The sequence below is a fragment of the Ammospiza nelsoni genome, chromosome 25, assembly GCF_027579445.1.
Source record: "Ammospiza nelsoni isolate bAmmNel1 chromosome 25, bAmmNel1.pri, whole genome shotgun sequence".
Taxonomy (NCBI): domain Eukaryota; kingdom Metazoa; phylum Chordata; class Aves; order Passeriformes; family Passerellidae; genus Ammospiza; species Ammospiza nelsoni.
The window spans coordinates 2,394,280-2,412,243 of NC_080657.1; the positions used below are offsets into that span (position 1 = coordinate 2,394,280).

Here is a 17,964-nt window from a genome sequence, read left to right on the forward strand (position 1 = left end):
TATTTCCATTAACAAGCAAATTCCACATAGGGGCGAAGTCACCTTCTGCTCTCCAAGAGCATCTCCCAGGTTTGGCACAAAGTGGGGTCAAACCCTTCAAAGTTTGGAGTTAAATCCAAAATAATGAAATATCCCATGGGAAGGGATCCATGAGGACAATCCAGTCCAATTCCTGCCCTGCACAGACAACCCAAAAATCCCACCCTATGCATCCCTGAGAGCATTGTCCAAACATTCCTTGAGATCCTGGGGCTGTGCCCATTCCCTGGGGAGCCTGCTCAGTGCCCCACCACCCTCTGAGGGAAGAACTTTCCCCTCAGCATCTCCACAAATCCGATTTTGAAGTCAATGCTCGTTCTCAGCTGAAGGTAAAAATCTGCCCTGACATGGTGTGAAAGCTCATCCCAGATTTCCCTGAAGATTCACACATTTTGGACAACCTGGCTGAGGCTCAGACGAGCAGTTGAAGCCACAACCTGTCGGGTTTTCACCCACTCTGGGGTGTTTGGAGATGACATTTTTGCAGCACTCTGCTCAGAGCAGCCAAACCTGTGCCTCCAAATGAGACTCTTGGCCACATTCTGGATCATTTCTGCAGCATTTGCTCAGTGCCGAGGATGAAAAAGGAGAGGAAGAATTGCCTCTGAAGGAGCTGGAGTGCATTTGAGGGTTTTTATGTGGCCTGTTTTTATATCAGCTCCGTGACAGGTGAATTTTCCAGATTTTTAAAGGAATGCAGAGATGCTGCCACACATTTTATCTGCACTGGGGGGTCAGGAAAACAGATCCAGCCTGCCCAGCCACTGCTTTCCTATTTCCCTTTTCTATCTCTGAACCACAGGAGCCATCTCAGAATAATGAAAAGACTCGCAGGGAACATTTTTCAGATGTTTCTGGGTGATGCCAGCACAGCGTCTGCTGGAAAAACACAATATTTCATCTGAGCTTGATCCGAGTTTTTTGTGCAAAATCACTTTACTCCCTGGGCTTTGAAGGAGAGCAGCAACTCCTTCCCTCCCTACCAGGCACAGATTGATAGCCCTGGGCACAGCAAGGTGCTGCTGCTTCCCTGACAAATGCCAAACTTTGTGTGTGGAATGAAGGAGATGAGGAACGCCCAGCCAGGCTTCCAGGGAAACTCTGGTGGCCTCCAAAACTTGTGTCCTGCAGGGTTCCTTACCCTTGCAGACGGGTTTGGTGCCATTCCAGGTGCGGTCTTTGGTGCAGGTGAGGGCAGCAGCTCTGTCTGACTCCATCATGAAGCCGGGAGTGCACTGGAACACCACGGATTTGTTGTAGGTGAAGTCACTGCCCAGCCTCAGCCCGTTGGCCGGCACGCCGGGGTCTCCACAGTTGATCACTGCCAAGGAAGGGAAAAAGGAGAATTCCTGGCAGCTGGAATCACGCCTGGGATGGTCCTGAATGCTTTTTTCCAGGTGGGGTTTAACCAGTTAAATGTGGAGCAGGTTTGCAGCCTGCGATTTGGGTCATTTGTCCTTGGTGCCCAGCTGGAGCAGGAATTGCTTTGTCTCCCTGCTCTGTGCACAGAGCTCACCATCCCTGATATGAACCCCAGACCCACCCACTAAAGCAGCACAGAACCTGAGAAATATCAAAGTTAAAACCCTGAGGCGCCACCAGTGCTCACCAGTGCACTCGGGGCTGGTCCCAGTCCAGGTGCCGTTGACGGTGCAGTGCCTGCTCAGCACCCCAGTGGAGTAATAACCCTCCCTGCACTGGTAGATGATGGAGCTGGAGAACACCAGGCCGTCGTTGAAGATCACCCTGGCGTTGCTGGGAGTCCCGGGGTTCCCGCAGGAGATCACTGCCAGGGGAAACGGGGAAATTCAATTAAAATCACCCAGAAAGCACAAACCGACCCCCAGGGCTCCGAGGGGTTCCTCCTGCATTGCCTGTGCTCAGGAAAGGCAAGTTCTGAGGACATGAGAACACTTCTGGGGACATGAGAACACTTCTGGGGACACCACAGCCATTCTGGGGACACCAGAGCAATCCTGAGGACACTGAGCAGTCCTGAGGACACTGGAGGAATTCTGGGGACATCAGGGCAATCCTGGGGACACTGGAGCAGTTCTGGGGACACTGGAGGCATTCTGGAGACACCAGGGCAACTCTGGGGACATCAGAATAGCTCTGGGGACACTAGAACAGCCCTGGGGACATTGGGGCAGCTCTGGGGACATCAGAGTAATTCTGGGGACACTGGGGCAGTTCTGGGGACACCGGGGCAGCTCTGAGGACACCAGAATGGTTCTGGGGACACTGAGGCAGTCCTGAGGACACCGGGGCAGCTCTGGGGACACTGGGACAGCTCTGGGGACACCAGAATAACTCTGGGGACACTGGGGCAGCTCTGGTGACATCAGAATAATTCTGGGGACACCTGGGCAGTCCTGGGGACCCCAGGGAAGCTCTGGGGACACTGGAGGTGTTCTGGAGACACCAGGGCAGCTCTGGGGACACCAGAATAGCTCTGGGGACACTGGGGCAGTCCTGAGGACACCAGAACAGCTCTGGGGACACCAGGGCAGTGCTGGGGGCATCAGAGCAATTCTGGGGACACTGGGATAGTCCTGGGGACACCAGAACAACTCTGGGGACACCAGGGCAGTTCTGGGGGTACCAGAAGAGCTCTGGGGACACTGGGGCAGCTCTGGGGACACCAGAACAGCTCTGGGGACACTGGGGCAGCTCTGGGGACCTCAGAGCAATTCTGGGGACACTGGGGCAGTCCTGAGGATAGTGGAACAGCTCTGGGGACAACAGGGCAGCTCTGGGAACACCAGGGCAGTCCTAGAGACACCAGAACAGCCCTGGAGACATCAGAGTGATTCAGGGGACACCAGAACAGCTCTGGGGACACAGAAGGGCCCCGTGTCCCAGCAGTACCTTCGCACTCGGGCTGCGTGCCGCTCCAGGAGCCGTTGGCGTGGCAGAGCCTCTCGGAGGAGCCGCGCAGGGAGTAGCCGGGCTCGCAGCTGAACCGCACCACGCTGCCCACGTCGAAGGCGTCCCCCAGCCCGATCCCGTGCGAAGGGATCCCGGGGTCGCCACACACGCCCTGGCTGCCCCCTGCCAGGAGAGCACAGAGTCACCCTTGTCACCCTCAGCAGAGCAGCGGAATTCCAGATTAAACATTCCCTGGTTCCGTGAGCCCCCCCTGGTTTTGAGCTGGATGCAAACATGGCCACAATTCCTGAATCCCAAGGTGGAGGCTCCAGCATCAGCCCCAGGGATGTTTCCCCTCCATGAAGGAATTCCCACATGCTCCAAGCCAGCCCTGAGCAGCTGGGACTCAGGGAACAAGGAGGGCTTGGAGCATGGGAGGAAGGGAAGGGGAAAGGGAAAAGGGGAAAGAGGAAAGGGAAAAAGGGGAAAAGGGGAAAAGGGGAAAAGGGGAAAGGGGGAAAAGGGGAAAAGGGGAAAGGGGGAAAAGGGGAAAGGGAAGGGTTGGGGACGTCTAAGGAAGGGAAGTTCAAGGAAGTTCAGGGACGTTCAGGAAAGGTCTGAAGGCATCTCAAGGCACAAGGAGTGACAATGGGTGGGAGGTGATGACCATGAACGAGTCACCATGAATGGATGACCATAAACGGGTGACCATGGCTGGGTGACCATGGCCAGCTGACCATAAATGTGTGACCAAGGCTGAGTGACCATGAAAAGGTGACGAAGAACAGGTGACCATGAATGGGTGACCATTAATGGATAACCATGGCTGAGTGACCACGGCTGGGTGACCATGAACAGGTGACCAAGAAGGGGTGACCATGGTTAGGTGACCATGGCTGGGTGACCATGGTGACTATAAATGGATGACCATGGCTAGCTGACCATGGCTGGGTGACCATGAACAGGTGACCATAAATGGGTGACCATAAACAGATGATCATGAACTGGTGACCATGGCTGGGTGACCATGAACAAGTGACCATAAATGTATGACCATGGCTGGGAAACCATGGCTGGGTGACCATGAACAAATGACCATAAATGTATGACCATGGCTGGGTGACCATGAACAAGTGACCATAAATGTATGACCATGGCTGGGTGACCATGAACAAATGACCATAAATGTATGACCATGGCTGGGAAACCATGGCTGGGTGACCACGGCCAGCTGCCGGTGTCTATGTGCCCCCCAATGCCCTTCCCAAGCCCCCTCACCCGAGCAGTGTGGCAGGGAGCCGCTCCAGCGCCCGTCCAGCTGGCACATCCTCGTGGCATTGCCCACCAGCGTGCGCCGGCCCAGGCAGCTGTACCTGACCACGGAGCCCACCGTGTGCTTGTCCCCCGAGATCTGCGCGTGGGGAGGAGACCCGGGGTGGCCACACGACACCACTGCAACAGAGACACGGCTTCAGCACCCGGGGATCCAGAATTCTGGCTTGGGGGCACCTTAAATGTCAGTTAATTCCAACCCTTTCCATGGGCAGGGATGGTTTTCCCTATCCCAGGTTGCTCCAAGCCCTGTTCAGCCTGGCCTTGGACACTTCCAGGGATGGGGACACTTCCAGCTGCTCTTGGCATGTGTGCCAAGGCCTCCCCATCCTCACAGGCAAGTTCAACACACAGGAAACAAAAACATAGGAAAATCTCCTTTTTTTTAAACTTTGAACCCCAGGAATCCAAGGAATCAGTGGTAAAATCAATCTGGGTTTCCAAATGTCAACAAATCCTCCAAATCCCAACATTTTACGGGAGATAAAATGGAGGAAGGAGATCCCTTGTACTCATGGGGGCTGAGGGAGCCTGGGATTGGGGTTTTAACAGGAATTCCCTCCCGGCTGTGGGAATATGGATCATCACTCACCAGCTCCCCAGGATCCATGCAAGGAGTGAGGAGAGGACAAAAGGAAAGGAAAACGTGCCCAAAACTGCTCGGTAGGATTTGGTGTGGAGGGATAAACGTGAAAAAAGACAAAAGGAACAATCCCAGCTTTGGAACAGCTCAAGCCAATTGGAATTTCTGGAGTTGGGCAGGGAATGGGATTGCAGCTGGTTGAGTGCCCAAAGGGACAAACTGGTCATGCTGGGGTGGGGCTGCTCCTGCCTGCACCTCCCTAAGGCAGCTAAAATCCACTCTGGATCCCAAATTCCCAGTGTAAGACTGGGACCCACTCACTCAGGTGAGTCCTCACTCAGGTAAGCCCTCACTCACCCAGGTGTACCCTCAGCCACTCAGGTGAGCTCTCCCTGTGCTCCAGAGCTGCTCCTGCCCTCTCCACCTGCACTATCCCAGCTGAATCCTCTCCTCAAACCCCAAAATCCATTGGGATTCCACCTGAAACCCCCAAAATCCATCAGGATCCACCTGGCCCTACACAGAGAACGCCCTCCAGCAGGATCCTCTCCTCAACCCCCAAAACCCATCAGGATTCCACCTGGAACACCCAAAATCCATTGGGATCTGCCTGTCCTTACAAAGAGAACGTCCCTAGCAGGATCCTCTCCTTGAACACCAAAATTCATTAGGATTCCACCTGGAATCCCCAAAATCCATCAGGATCCACCTGTCCCTACATAGAGAATGCCTTCCAGCAGGATCCTTTCCTCAAACCCTAAAATTCATTAGAATTCCACCTGGAATCCCTCAAATCCATCAAGATCTGCCTGTCCTTACAAACAGAACGTCCCTAGCAGTATCCTCTCCTCAAATCTCAAAATTCATTGGGATTCCACCTAAAACCCCCAAATCCAATGGAATCCACCTGTCCCTACATAAAGAACCCTCTCCAGCAGGATCCTCTCCTCAAACCCCAAAATTCATCGCGATTCCACCTGAAACCCCCAAATCCATTGGGATCCACCTGTCCTTACAAATGGTGGAATGCCCTTAGCAGTATCCTCTCCTTGAACCCCAAAACCCATAGGAATTCCACCTGGAATCTCCCAAAATCCATCAGGATCCACCTCTCCCTACACAGAGAATGCCCCTTTTTCCTCAAACCCTAAAATTCATTAGGATTCCACCTGGAACCCCTAAAATCCATTGCGATCCACCTGTTCCTACACAGAGAAACCCCTCCAGCAGAATCCTTTCCTCAAACCCCAAAACCCCCTTCCCTTGGAACCTCCTGAAACCACTGGGACCATTCCCACGTGGATTTTTTTTGGGGTTGATGAATTTTCCCTCACTGCTGACCCCCACAAGATGGGCTGGACAGGGAGAGGGTTGGGGCCACTTACAAAGGCACTGGGGGAGGGCTCTGTCCCACGTGCCATCGCCCTGGCACGTCAGGACGTGCGTCCCCAACAGATAAAATCCGTGGCTGCACTGATAGGACACGGTGGTGCCGAAGCTGAACCTGTGCGGGCCGCTCGGCTGCACTTGCCGCACGCTGTTTTCCAGGTGCCCGGGGTCAGAACAGTTCACAACTGCAAACAGACAACAGAACAACACCCAGAAAATAGTGGGAAGCGAAAAGTGAGGCAGAAAATGTGGGGTTTTGAAAAAAAAAAAAAAAATGGCGGGAAGTTGAAGATTTTATGCTGATTTAAGGTTTTTGATTCCCCCCCACTCTGAGATTTTTGAAGGTGGGAGTGGAAAAATTTCTTGTGAAAAAGGGAGTCCAGGCAATCCTATAGGTTGTCATCCAGCAGCAGAGGCTGGATCTCCAAATTGGGATTGAGATTATCCAGCTGGGAATAACTGATCCCAAACTGGGATTTTTTTGGGGATAATTGATAATCCAGCATGGCCAGAGATCCTGGATTAGGGGGATGCAGAGGGAGGGAGTGCAGGAATGGGAGGGGATTTGGGAAGTGAACCTGAGTGCTGATCCCATGGGGAAAAAGGGAAAAGGGCTCTGCACAAAGCTGTGGGAAGATATTTCCTGGGAAAATAAATGAGGAGGCTGGACAAGGTGATTTGGGGGGGAGCAGAGGAGAGATCCTGATTTTCCATGGACATGGATTGCGACCAGCAGGGTGTGTTTGTAGGGCTGTGCCTGCCTTTAACACCCTCTGACCCCAAATTTGGGTCTGATCCCGAATTTGATCTGATCTGTGCCTGCCTTTAACACCATCTGAGCCCAAATTTGGGTCTGATCCCAAATTTCCAACACGCTCCAACTCCTTGGAGAACGCATCGAGGTGAGAAAATCCCGTGGGATTTACAGCATCCCTGGCATCTCCAACCACATCCCCTGGGTGGTTTCCAGGGATTTCTGGCTTGGGATCATGGAGGAATCCCCAAGGAAGGCCAGACTGACCTCGGCAGGAGGGCAGGGTGCTGCTCCACTGGCCGTTGGCCAGGCACTGGGATTGGGAAGCTCCCTCCAGGCGGAATCCAGGGTTGCACTGGAATTTGGCCACGTCGTTGAGGTTGAACTGGGAGCCCTGGGTGAGGCCGTTGGGGGGGTTGCCAGGGTGGCCACAGGTGATGGCTGTAAGGACAAAATGGAAATGTCACTGGATTTATTCCTGGAGAAAAAGTGGATTATTCATTGCAAAAAGTTCTGGAGGTAGGAGAGCATAAAAACCACCACATCAATCCCAAAACCCAAAGATTTGGGGACTGCTATGCTGAGATACAGGATCATACTGAGACAAAGGGATTTAGTTTTAGTTTTTATTTGCTCCAGGAACTCCCTGCATCCAGGAATTCCCTACATCCCTCTCCAGGCAGCCAAGTGCCAGGATCCTGCTGATTTACACCACATATCCCTCTGCAAAAATCCCAGCTCCTGCTCTTAACCCCACACCACCCCAGACATCCCAAACTCTGTTGTTCCCTCCCTCTCTCCCTGTCCCCCCATGGCTGAAGGAATGACAAGTACTGATGAACACAAGAATTTAAGAACAGAAAGATTTGATGGACAAGTAAAATACCTTTTATTAACCAATAAAGTAATTGGCCAGAAAGCTGCCAACCAACTGGAGTCACACACGAGTTGTGTGACTAAAACTACATAAAAATGAGTTATGTGAATAAAGAATAGGATTTTTCCTGCATGAAGAAAATGGAGTCTTGATAAAAAAACATCCCAAAGGTGTGTGCATGGTCATCCCACACCTCGTGGGTGTGAGCTCTGCCCAAACCCTTCCAGGCCCTCCAGGCTGCAATGTCCCCTCAGGGCTGAAGAAATGACAAATACTGACGCACGCAAGAATTTAAGAACAGAAAGATTTGATGGACAGTAACCAATAAAGTAATTAGCCAGAAAGCTACTAACCAATTGGAAAGACACATGAGGTCTGTAAAACTGCATAAAAATGAGTTATGTGAATAAAGAATAGGTTTTTTCCCTGCTTGAAGAAAATGGAGTTTCGATAGCAAAACACCCCGAATGTGCATGCATGATCACCTCATACCTCAACCACCCCACATTTTGGGGGTGTGAGCTCTGCCCAGCCCCTTCCCCAACCCCTTCCCCAGCCCCTTCCAGGCCGGGATGTCCCCCCAGGGTGAAGCAATGACAATACTTACGCACACAGACAGGCGTTTTCCCGGACCAGCGGTGGTCCTGCTGGCAGATGCGCACGGACATGCCGATGAGGCGGAAGCCGGCCTGGCACTGGTACACCACGCTGCCACGGTAGTTGTAGTTCTCCCCGTTGATCTGCCCGTTCACAATGGGGCTGGGCACGCCACAGTGCCCGGCTGGAGGGGACAGAACAGCAGCAATCAGCTGGAGAGCCCAGCAAAGGCGTCCCCAAAAAGCATCGTCTGGATCTCTGTGGGGTTGGGGTGAGGAGAAGCCCAGACTGGGTGGGGTTGGAAGGGAATGCAAGGGTTGTCCACAAGGACACCTTCCGCCATCCCTGGTCATTCCAAGCCCTGTCCAACCTCTCCTTGGACACTTCTAGCAGCTGTAGCTTCTCTGGGCATGGATGGGGCTCACGATGCCCAGACTGGGTTGGGTTGGAATGGAACATAAGGGTTGTTCATAGGGACCCCTTCCACCAAGCCCTGTCCATCCAACTTCTCCCTGGACACCTCCAGGGATGGGGCATCCACAGCTTCTCTGGGCATGGATGGGCGTTCACAATGCCCAGACTGGTTTAGGTTGGAAGGGAACATAAGGGTTGTCCACAGGGACACTTTCCACCATCCCTGGTCATTCCAAGCCCTGTCCAACCTCTCCTTGGACACTTCCAGCTGTGGATGGGGCAGCCACAGCTTCTCTGGGCATGGATGGGGTTCACAATGCCCAGACTGGGTTGGGTTGGAAGGGAAAGCAAGGGCTGTCCACAGGCTTCCACCATGCCATGTCTAACCTCTCCTTGGACACCTCCAGGCATGGGGCAGCCCCACCTTCTCTGGCCAATCCATACCATGCTGTTTATAGGGAAGAATCCACCCCAATATCCAACCACACCCATCCTCTTTCACCTCCAGGCTGTCACCTCAACACTCTGCAGTCCCAACCAACTATCCTCACCCCAAAACTGTCCCAACACCTCACACCTGTGGAGGATGCAGGAATCCAACTCTGCCTCCCTTTTACACCCCCTTCAAACCCCGCAGGGTGGATGTCAGTCCTGAAACCCCCTGCTCCCTCCCAAGGAGCCTTTCCCACAGGTGTGGGTGCCCCAGGAGCTGCCCAAGGGGTACCTACCCAGACACCTGACCTCAGCCCCGCTCCAGAGCCCGTTGGCCATGCACTCCCTGACCCGGGAGCCCACCAGGGTGTAGCCAGTGTTGCAGGAGAAGATGGCAGTGGCCCCGTAGCTGGTGAGGGTCCCGATCTTGTTCCCGTTGGGAGGCGTGGGCAGGTCCCCACAGGAGATAACTAGGACGGAACCCAAAGGATTACTGAGAGAACAGGTTGGGTTTTGAAGGAATGCATCCAGGCACGGCACCAGGAGTTGCTGCTGGAGTGGGAAAGTTCATTAAATAATTCCAGGAATTGTGATAATTCCAGAGCCATCTTAGACGAGGTGACAAAAATAAGAGCTGTTCAATTTATGCTTCAGGACACGAGGGAAGCACTAAAGACAGGTTGGGAAGGAACCAAAGGAGTTTTTCACACCAGAACTTCCTCAGACAGGAATATTTCTCTGTCATTAAGCCTGATTCCCAGAAAACCCACAGAATCATGGAAGGGACCTTAAAGGCCATGATGGGGACATCTCCCACTAGGCCAGGCTGCTCCAAGCCCTGTCCAGCCTGACCTTGGAATGGCACAAAGTTCATAATTAAAAGTGACACCCAGCTTTCCCCCACAAGCCGAAATCCCAAGATCTGCAGATCCCAGCTGGGTTTGTGGGATGCAGGAGCCTCTGCAAACCCAACTCCCTCCTCAGAACTCTTGGTTTTATCTTCATTTTCTCTGCCTTCAAGCTCTGCCAAGCCTGCAGAGCTCCCGCTGGGTGCTGCTGACCTCGGGGCACTGCCAAGATGCTGTCACTTGGATTTAGGTGGCAATAAGGCTGAGGGAACAAAAGGAGGTCAGGCTCCTGCTCCCGGATCCAGAGGAAGAGCTGGCAGGGGGAGAAGTACATCTGTCACCCACACCAGCAGTCACAGCTCCACAAACAAAGGCAGGCAGCAGGGAAGGAGAGGCTTTGCTGCCTCTGTCTGCACTTGGAGAGAAAAACCCTGCACCTCTGACAAAGGGAGAGATGCAAAGCACAGCAGTGGTGTCAGAACAACTGAGAGCCGCTGGCGTGCCCCGTTGGGTTTGATTTGCAGGTGACACTGTTACCCTTGTAAACCTGGTGTTTGTGTGAGAGCTGAGGCTTGACAGCAGAATTCTTTATTTTCCCTCCTTAAAAGCCCTCACTTCAGAGCAGCTGTGGCAGAGGAGCTGCAGGGACCCCACAGCAACAGCTGAGCTGAAGGGCTTGAGATCCCAGGGAAGTGCTGGGATTAAACCAGGAATCACTTCCAGGCATCTCCCTGCATCCCCAATCCCTTCCAGCAGCTCTGCTGTCTCCGCCTCAGCTGCTGCCAGGAGTAATTGAGTTCTACCCCACAGCAGGGACACCTTCCATGATCCCAGTTAGCTCCAACATGGACTGGACACTTCCAGGGATGGGGTGGGTTGGAAGGGATGGGGCAGCCACAGCTCCTCTAGGAAATCCATTCCAGCACCATCCTGCCCTCCCAGGGATGGATTTCCTTCCCAAAATCTGCACCAAACCATCCCATCCTGTACCCAAAGGCATGGTCACCCACCAGCACCATCCTGAAACCCCCAAGGTTGGCATTCGCTGAGCCCAAACACAAAATCAGCCCCTGGTGATGCTGCCCAGTGAAATCCATCCCAGCCCCTCCCTGCCCTCCCAGGGGGCAGGGAGAAAGATTTCCTCCCAAATCCACACCAAACCAACCATTCCATCCTGTACCCAAAGGACACCATCTCCTTGATTATCTACGATCACCCACCAGCACCACCCTGAATCCCCCAAGGTTGGCATTTACTGACCCCAAACCCAACCCCAGGCCCCGGTGCCACCCTGGGGTGCCCCTGCCCTTACTTTTGCAGGTGGGCACGGGCTGCCCGATGCTCCAGGTGCCGTTGGCCTGGCAGCGGATGACCCTCTGGCCCGTGTAGTAGTAGCCAGGGTCGCAGATGAGCATCAGCTGGGCGTTGTAGTGGTACTGCACCTCGTAGGTGAGGCGCCAGCGGCCGTGCTCCACCGCGATGCTGGCAATGTCGGGACACGTCACAGCTGGGGGGGGAATTGGGACACAGGAAATGGGACACGGGAAATGGCACAGGGAAAATGGCACGTGGGAAATGGCACAGGGAAAATGGCACAGGGAAAATGGCACAGGGAAAATGGCACAGGGAAATGGCACACGGAAAATGGCACAGGAGAATGGCACAGGGGAATGGCACAAGGAAATGGCACACGGGAAATGGCACAGGGAAAATGGCACAGGGAAAATGGCACACGGGAAATGGCACACGGGAAATGGCACAGGGAAAATGGCACAGGGAAAATGGCACAGGGAAATGGCACACGGAAAATGGCACACGGGAATGGCCCACGGGAATGGCACACGGAAAATGGCACGCGGGAAATGGCACAGGGAAATGGCACAGGGAAAATGGAACACAGGAAATGGCACAGGGAAAATGGCATGTGGGAAATGGCACGCGGGAAATGGCACAGGGAAATGGCACGCAGGAAATGGCACAGGGAAAATGGAACACAGGAAATGGCACAGGGAAATGGCAGGTGGGAAATGGCACAGGGAAATGGCACACGGGAAACGGCACAGGGAAAATGGCACGCGGGAAATGGCACAGGGAAATGGCACAGGGAAAATGGAACACAGGAAATGGCACAAGGAAAATGGCATGTGGGAAATGGCACGCAGGAAATGGCACAGGGAAAATGGAACACAGGAAATGGCACAGGGAAATGGCACGTGGGAAATGGCACGTGGGAAATGGCACATGGGAAATGGCACAGGGAAAATGGCACATGGAAAATGGTGTGCGGGAAACGGCACACGGAAAATGGCACAGGGAAATGGCACCCAGGAAATGGCACGCAGGAAATGGCACAGGGAAAATGGCATACAGGAAACGGCACGTGGAAAATGGCACGTGGGAAATGGCACGTGGGAAATGGCACGGGGGAAATGGCACAGGGAAATGGCACAAAGGAAATGGCACAAAGGAAATGGCACAGGGAAATGGCACGTGGGAAATGGCACATGGGAAATGGCACGTGGAAAATGGCACAGAGAAAATGGCACAGGGAAATGGCACACAGAGTTGGTTCAGTGAGGTTTTAACCCCCCCAAAAAAGTCCCAGTGTGGTGGGTTTTTAATGAGGGGTGTGTCATGGGCATGTTTTATGAAAAATCTTTTTGCCAGGATTTTTTCTCCTGAGAAGCTGAGAGGCCTCAGAAATGAAATGTAAACAATGGTTATCTGCTGCTGTGGAATGCAACAGATGATTGGTGATTGGTCTCATGTGGTTGTTTTTAATTAATGGCCAATCACAGCCCAGCTGTCTTGGACTCTCTGGTCAGTCACAAGATTTTATTATCATTCCTCTCCCTTCCTTTTTCAGCCTTCTGATGAAATCCTTTCTTCTATTCTTTTAGTATAGCATTTTCTTTTAATATAATATATATCATAAAATAATAAATCAGCCTTCTGAAACCTGGAGTCAAGATTCTCATCTCTTCCCTCGTCCTGGGACCCCTGTGAACACCACCACAAGGGATGTATCCTCTGGTGAGGCTGTTGTTGAGAATTAAAAGGAAAATTTTGGGGATAATGTTGTAAGTGGTGATGTTGCCTGAAACCCAAAGAGAAAAATGCCTTGCAATGGGGTTAAAATCGTAAAATGGGAATCAAGGACACCTCATTGTCTCAGGCCTTGAGAAATGGAAACAAAAGTGGGTTTGGGGGAGCAAACTTGGGGTAAATCATGGAATCACAGAATTTCTAGGTTGGAAGAGACCTTTAAGATCATCGAGTCCAACCCATGTTCTAACACCTCAACTACATCATGGCACCAAGTGCCACCTCCAGTCTTTTTTTAAACGCATCGAGGGATGGTGACTCCACCACCTCCCTGGCTAGATGATTCCAGTATTTGACCACTCTTTCTGTGAAAATGACTTTGTTACCTGAAGTTAACTGGAAGATTAACCCCCAATGTGCAAACGGATCAAACTTATAAAAGTGTGAAAAACTATGACCCATTGTCCATTTTGGGTGCAGCCCCTGGGGAGCTTCATCTGCCCTAAATGTACCTGAAAACCCTTCAATAAACAGAACTGCTTTATACTTTTAAATTTTGTTTGGCCTGTGTTTTAGGCAGCCCCCAAAGGCCTCACTGCTGTGTGGGCAGCCCCAATCCCCACTCACCCAGGCACAGAGGGGGCTGGTTCCCGTTGCTCCACACTCCATCCTGCAGGCACTCGGTGCTGGGCTCGGCGCCCGGCTGCAGCTGGAATCCCTCATTGCACTGGTACACGGCCTTGGTGCCCACCGTGTACTCCTTCCCAAAGACAACCCCGTTCCTTGGGGCTCTGGGAATGCCACAGGAGAGAGCTGGGAAGAGAAAACACATCTTAAACATAAAATAGAAATCAGGGAGCTGCTGGTTTTATCCCAAACCACAATCCCGGACCCCGAACTTTCCTACTGGGAGTGCCCACCCTTCATAAAGGATTGTTGGTGTCTCTGGCTTGTCAGAGTGACCCCAAGAAATGCTAGAAAGTCTCTTTTCCCAGTCTGGTGCTTGAAGAAGGAGTCTGGGCTCTTCATTTCTCAGTCTCAAGGTTGTTTATTGTTCCTTAGCTATAAAATTCTTCCTCCTGTCCAGCCGAGGTTTGCTCAGCAAGACAGTCCAAGACACTCTGGCCACCCCCAGGGCAGTGCTGTTATCTTTTTATACTAAAAACTACATGTACATTGTTTACAATAACTTTCCAATACCTATCACCTATGTTAGACACTGAACTTCTACTCTAAACCAATCTAAAAGTGCCACCATCACAGCAGAAGATGGAGGCCAAGAAGAAGAAGGAGAAAGGCTGGACACACCCAAATCCCTCCATCTTGCCCACTGAATCTCCATTCTAAAAACCCCAAAATCTACTTTTTCACCCTGTGATAAATTCACTATCATTCTACTTAATTTGCATTTGCCATGCAAGGCTCAGCTTTTGTCCCACTCCTGCCCCAGCACGGAGCAGGATTCCAGAGCAGCTGGCAGGTGAATTCTGAGAGGTGTCAGCAGCTCCAGAGGCAGGATCAACCCCATCCCTGTTGGCACCGATGGTGACAGGAGTGTCACTGCAGCAAGCTCAGGGCTGGCCAATCCCTCTCCAAGGCCTGATGTCTAGACAGGCTGCCAGGCTGAATACCAATGGCTCTCCCAGGGAACAGAAAGCACCTGGAAAATCCAACCTTTTCCCCGCTGCTCTTTTCCAGCTCCCAGTCATTCCTTTTCCTCTTTGCCATTTATTCCCAAAGCCTTGGAGACGAGGATAACCCTCAGTGCTCCAAGCTGGTTCTCAACACCCAATTACCCAATTCTAATATATTTTTTTCCCCCTGGTTTTCCAGGGACTCTCAAAACTCGATCCCAATCCATCCCTGCTCTCACCTTGGCACAGGGGGATGGCTTCCCTCCAGTGGAAGTGGCCCTGGGGGTGCTGGGTGCCAGGCTGAATACCAATGGCTCTCCCAGAGAACAGAAAGCACCTGGAAAATCCAACCTTTTCCAGCTCCCAGTCATTCCTTTTCCTCTTTGCCATCTATTCCCAAAGCCTTGCAGAGGAGGATCACCCTCAGCACTCCGAGCCTGCTCCCAACATTACCCAATTCCAATATTTATTTTTTTCCCCCTGCTTTTCCAGGGACTCTCAGAACTCAATCCCAAGCCATCCCTGCTCCCACCTTGGCACAGGGGGATGGCTTCCCTCCAGTGGAAGTGGCCCTGGGGGTGCTGGCTGCAGGTGGAGGTGCTGTGTCCCACCAGGCGGTAGCCGGCGTCGCAGCCGAAGCGCACGGAGCTGCCGGGGCGCAGCCCGGAGTGGCTCAGGATCATCCCGTGGGCTGGGGGCTGGGGGAGGCTGCAGTAGGGAGCTGGCAAGGAGGGCAGGGAAAAGAAAACCAGTCAGCAGCAGGGTCATTCCCTTCCCACTCCCAGGAACTACACCGAGCTTCCCCAGAAATCCCAAAACAAAAATCGGCGATGGAGAAACGCGGAGTCAAAGCAGGGATGGAGCACAGGGCTCTGGTCTGAGCCTCAGCCAGCTCCAGGAATAAGGAGTCACTCCTGGTAATTGAATACTCCTTAATCCATTTGCTGAGAAAAGCCTGGACAGACTTTTCCAGTGCCGGGCCACCTCCTCATCCAGAAACCTCTCCCAATATCCAGTCCCTGGTATCAATGACTCTCCACATCAGGCTTCTGGTTCTGAAGAGTGGTTGGGAACTGAGCCAAAGCTCCAAGGTTTCTCCCTGGAATTTCTCCTGACTGTGATCCCACAATCCTGATTGTTACAGATTGGTTGAGACCGAGCCAAAGCTCCAAGGTTTCTCCTGGACAGACCCTGCCTTTCCAACATCCCCAGCTTGGAACACACCCGGCTTTGTGCCTTCCCTGCCTTGGCAGCTCCTGCCCTGCCAGCTGGATCTCTGCAGGAATGCCATGGATCCTCCTGGCTCTGGAGCTGCTCCTGCTGCTGGCAGAGGCAGCTGGGACTCACCAGAGTAGCGGATTTTGAAGCCTTTCCTGTTGTAGGCATGGTCGGAGGACCAGCGCAGGAAAACGCTGTTCCCGCTGCTGGTGACGGTCAGAGGGGCTGAGTAATTCCCACTGAGGGACAGCAGCAGGGGGCTCTGCCCTGAGGGACCTGCCAGGAACAGGGGACAGGGAGAAGGGACAAGTCACAGTGTGGCATTCACATTTTTTTTTGAAAAATCCCTTTGCCCCAGGATTTTTCTCCTGGGAAGCTGAGAAGCCTCAGAGAAAAAGGAAAATAATAATTCTCTGATTTGCTTCGCCTGTGTTTTGCTCCATTGGAATGTGTTTAAAAAGGAAAACAATTCTTATTTCATTTGCTTCTCCTGTGTTTTGCTCATCTGGAATGTGTTTGGAGATTGTTTACCCACAGGTGATTGTTTCATTGATATCTGCTGTGAGTTGTTTTCACTTTTTGGCCAACCAGAGCCAAGCTGTGTCAGGACTCTGGAAAGAGTCACGAGTTTTCATTATTATCTTTTTAGCTTGTAAGTATCCTTTCTGTATTCTTTAGTATAGCTTAGTATAGGATTCTTTAATATAATATATATAATAAAATAATAAATCAGCCTTCTGAAACATGGAGTCAGATCCTCATCTCTTCCCTCATCCTGGGATCCCTGTGAACACCATCACACCCAACTCCTGCCTCTTGGAAAAATCCTTCAGATCCATCCCAAAAAATCAAATTGTAGCTGTTTCCTTATGCCAGGAATCAGTGAGGAGCTTTCTGGAAGGCCAACAGGAGGTTCCAGGTGGGAAGCTGGCCCTGGAATGCTCCTTCCCCCTTGACTGGTTGGGATCATAGAAGCCCAGGAAGGTTTGGGATGGGAGGCAGGGCAGAGGGGGGAATCTCTCACCATCAAAGATTTCAAACTCATCGAACTGCTTCTCGCTGAGGAAGTACTCGATGGTGAGGGAGATGTTGTAGCCTGGCTCCACCTTCACCACCCAGGAGCAGGTCTGGAAGTGGGGGTAACTGCCCAGGAAGCTCTGGCTCAGGATCACCCCGGTGGAATCCGTCATCAGCTGGTTCATGGGGCAGTGCACTGGGGATGGAGATGGACATTCAGTGGGAATGAACATTTTTCAGAGGAAGGATGGAAGCACAAGGTCTGTCCTGATGAGCCAGCTCAAGGCAGAGCACGACCCCTGCACTCCCTGATCCCTGGGGCTCAAAGAATCCCCAAATCCCAAAAACTGTCACACTTAAGGAAAGGAGCAAAAAGCAGCAAAGCCAACTAACCATTCCCACTGCTTTGATCCCTGGGGCTCAAAGAATCCCCATATCCCACAAATCCCACAAACTGTCACACTGAAAGAAAGGAGCAAAAAGCATCCAACACACCATTCCCAATGCCTTGATCCCTGGGGCTCAAAGAATCCCAAAATCCCACAAATCCCAACAATTTTGCCACAGGAACAAGAAGCAGCAAAGCCAACAAACCATTCCCACTGCCTTGATCCCTGGGGCTCTAAGAATCCCAAAACGGGATCCCAAACTGGACATGAGAACTCCAATTCCTGCTCAGGGAGGGTCTCACTCCCTCCTCCCAAAATCTCACAAACCCCAACAATTGTCACACTCCAAGAAAGGAGCAAAAAGCAGCAAAGCCAATAAATAATTCCCAATACCTTGACCCTGGAGCTCAAAGAATCCCAGAATCCCACAAATCCCAACAACTGTCACATTCCAAGAAGGGAGCAAAAAGCAGCAAAGCCAACAAACCATTCCCAATGCCTTGACCTCTCCCAAAATGAGCAGAA

At 52.2% G+C, this 17,964-nt stretch overlaps 1 protein-coding gene across 1 annotated transcript in view; it reads right to left on the reverse strand.

Moving 5' to 3' along the window:
* The window catches only part of CSMD2 (CUB and Sushi multiple domains 2), a 234,388-nt gene that overhangs the window by 16,255 nt on the left and 200,169 nt on the right, over window positions 1-17,964 (reverse strand). Inside the window, exons 47-59 of the mRNA XM_059488507.1 lie at window positions 17,058-17,246; window positions 16,163-16,309; window positions 15,348-15,536; window positions 13,809-13,994; window positions 11,449-11,643; window positions 9,585-9,758; window positions 8,453-8,626; window positions 7,236-7,409; window positions 6,211-6,399; window positions 4,189-4,362; window positions 2,911-3,093; window positions 1,649-1,825; window positions 1,181-1,360 (exon numbers count right to left, since the gene is read on the reverse strand). Of these exons, the coding sequence (XP_059344490.1) occupies window positions 1,181-1,360; window positions 1,649-1,825; window positions 2,911-3,093; window positions 4,189-4,362; window positions 6,211-6,399; window positions 7,236-7,409; window positions 8,453-8,626; window positions 9,585-9,758; window positions 11,449-11,643; window positions 13,809-13,994; window positions 15,348-15,536; window positions 16,163-16,309; window positions 17,058-17,246 (2,331 nt within the window). The remainder of the gene's footprint in view (window positions 1-1,180; window positions 1,361-1,648; window positions 1,826-2,910; window positions 3,094-4,188; window positions 4,363-6,210; window positions 6,400-7,235; window positions 7,410-8,452; window positions 8,627-9,584; window positions 9,759-11,448; window positions 11,644-13,808; window positions 13,995-15,347; window positions 15,537-16,162; window positions 16,310-17,057; window positions 17,247-17,964) is intronic.